Below are 2,836 nucleotides of genomic sequence, written 5' to 3' on the forward strand. Positions count from 1 at the left end.
TATTTTTATAGGTTAAAAAAAATTATATAAAAATTGGCACCTCAATATTAAAATCTCTGGATCCGTCCCTGCTAGCAATATACGAATCTATCTATTGTATATAATGTTATAAGATGGAGTGTATTGATTTTTTTTTTTCATTGGACATTTTAAGATGTCAGGTATATTTACGGACACTGAGATGAATGAGCAATACCAGGAGGACGATGACTTTAACCAACAAGAAGAGCTAGTAACTGACCAAGATATGATGGATGAACAGAATGAATTCGAACAAGATTTCAGAGATATCATAACCGAGGGAGCGTTTTTTTCTGAATCTGATACGTCAGATTATATCGTTGAAGCCGTTTATGCGGTTGACTTCGTGCAAGACATTACATCTGTGAAATTTAGTGAGAATTTTGCGGAGGAAATTGGCAAATACCACTTTTCTACTTTGCAGCTTGCATTTGATTTTTATATGAAGTACTCAAAGTCGAAGGGCTTTAGTGCAAGGAAGAGCAAGACCTTCAAGAATAGTAGTGGCGATATTTACAGACAACTGTTTGTATGCCACAGGCAAGGATTCAGGATGGAGAAATATTACACGATGGAAAAAAGGAAGAAGGAGCCTAGGTTGGAAACAAGAACTGGATGTGAAGCCCGAATGGATGTTAAATTTGTACCAGAAAGTGGAAGGTGGCATATCTTTTATTTCTCTGACGAACACAACCATGATCTATTGGATACACAATTCAGTGCTATGTTGCCTGCCCACAGAAAAATGTCAGAGGCAGATATTATGCAAATGATGAACATGCTAAAGTCAGGGATCAGCACCTCACAGATATTTAGTCTTCTAGCTAGCCAAGCAGGCGGATACGAATTTGTTGGCTATGGTCCCCGAGATATGTACAATAAGATTGCTCGGGAGAGGCATCAAATTCCTGGTGATGCAGCACGAGTGTTGAAGAAGTTGGAGGATATGCGGTTGAAGGATCCACAATTATATTTCAAGGCATGTCACGATTCAAGAGGTCTGTTACGTAATTTGTTCTGGTCTGATGGGATTAGCCAACTAGACTACCGACTCTTCGGGGATGTTATTGCTTTTGATGCTACGTACAAGAAGAACAAGTATAGTTGTCCGTTAGTAATATTCAGCGGGGTTAACCACCACAACCAAACAACTGTTTTTGCTGCTGCGTTAATCGCAGATGAAACTACTGATACATATGTTTGGCTCCTGCGTCAGCTCATGTTTGCAATGAGGGGCAAGACCCCGACCTCAATCATAACTGATGGGGCCATGGCGATTAGGAATGCAGTGAGAGATGTATTTCCCGAAGTCAGACATAGATTATGCGCTTGGCACCTTATTCGAAATGCAACTAGCAATGTTGGAAATCCATCGTTTACATCTAAATTTAGAAAAATCATGACAGGAGACTATGAGATTCCCGTGTTTAAGCGTAAGTGGGTTCAGCTTATTGAAGAATTTGGAATTGAGGATAAGCCGTGGGTGATCAACATGTACGAAGAGAAGCATATGTGGGCTACTGCATATCTAAGAGGAAAATTCTTTGCTGGCTTTAGAACTACATCAAGATGTGAAGGTTTACACTCAGTTGTGGGAAGGTATGTGGGGTCGCGGTATGATTTGACAAGTTTTGTAGAGCATTTTCAAAGGTGTGTAGCACACATGCGCTTTAACGAATTTAGTGCTGATTATGGATCTACACGTGGGGTGCCCGTCATGCAAACTTGTATAGAGCTGCTAGAGAGATATGCTGCTGAGTTATACACTCATGAGATATTTCTTTTCTTTTGGTCATTTCTCTCCAGAGCTGGATCAATGCGGGTTCTGAACATAGATAATAACGATGATTGCATAAAATACATTGTGTGTAAGCATGGGAGGCCCGATTTTACGTGGACCGTTGATTTTCGTCAAGAAGAAATGATCTTCATGTGTACCTGTTTACGAATGGAGTCATTTGGTATTCCCTGCGAACATATTGTGAAAGTTCTGGTTGACAGAGACATCCGTGAGATTCCCCGGTCATTGGTATTGGATAGATGGACAAAAAAGGTTAAATCAGCACTCAATGATCCAAGTGGGTTCACTAGGGATGCTGTTGTTATTAGTCGTCAAAGTGCTTTGGTGGAATTTTCTAAACAACTGGCTGCTGTTGCTGCTAAAGTACCAGAGAGATATGAAGAGACACGTGATTTAATTATGGGATTGTACTCATCTTACAAGGCTGCAGACGAAGGAGATAATCAACCTCACTCAGGTGTTGCTAGAAGTATCAATCCGTATGTGCATCCAACCACTGGAGGCTCAGGACAGCCATCTAAGAGGAAGAAGCGGCAACGTTGTAGTGTTTGTCAAATGGAAGGACATAAGAAGACAACATGTCCTTGGCAAAAGGACATTGACAACAACGTTTTAGAAAATGAAGCAATCGGTTCGGACGATGGCGACATGTGTACCGAAGCAACGGCTGAGTTAGATAGTGATAGTTAGCAACCTCCATAATCTTTAATGTTTTTGGGATGAAAATCAGTTCCGTATTTGTATTTTTTCTTTTTCACTATATTAATGAGATTTTATACATTCTTCCAATAGCCGTGCTTATGCTTTCTATGTGTAATGAGATTTTACTAATATGATTTCACTGCAAAGAATTATCGTAATTATATATCATTTGTTGTACACGCATAAGATTTCTCCTTTAATGTAGTATATGCAGTCTAATTTTGAATTGGTATAATTATACCACAAAGTTATAATTATCCCACAAAGCTATACCAAAAGGAACTGGATTGGTAGGAAGATCTTTATCAAAAG

At 39.4% G+C, this 2,836-nt stretch overlaps 1 protein-coding gene across 1 annotated transcript; it reads left to right on the plus strand.

Moving 5' to 3' along the window:
- Positions 1–250: 250 nt before the first annotated feature.
- LOC148575284 (protein FAR1-RELATED SEQUENCE 5-like) lies at positions 251–2,512 on the plus strand. Its single transcript, XM_088506153.1, has one exon. It carries the CDS (start codon positions 251–253, stop codon positions 2,510–2,512), a length of 2,262 nt encoding a protein of 753 aa, XP_088362279.1.
- Positions 2,513–2,836: the final 324 nt, after the last annotated feature.

This window comes from Arachis ipaensis, chromosome B2 (assembly GCF_059453495.1).
Source record: "Arachis ipaensis isolate K30076 ecotype BB chromosome B2, ASM5945349v1, whole genome shotgun sequence".
Taxonomy (NCBI): Eukaryota; Viridiplantae; Streptophyta; class Magnoliopsida; order Fabales; family Fabaceae; genus Arachis; species Arachis ipaensis.

What these genes read in the sequence shown, in the direction of transcription:
- LOC148575284 (XM_088506153.1), top strand. Translation starts at nt 251, where the DNA reads ATGGATGAACAGAATGAATTCGAACAAGATTTCAGAGATATCATAACC.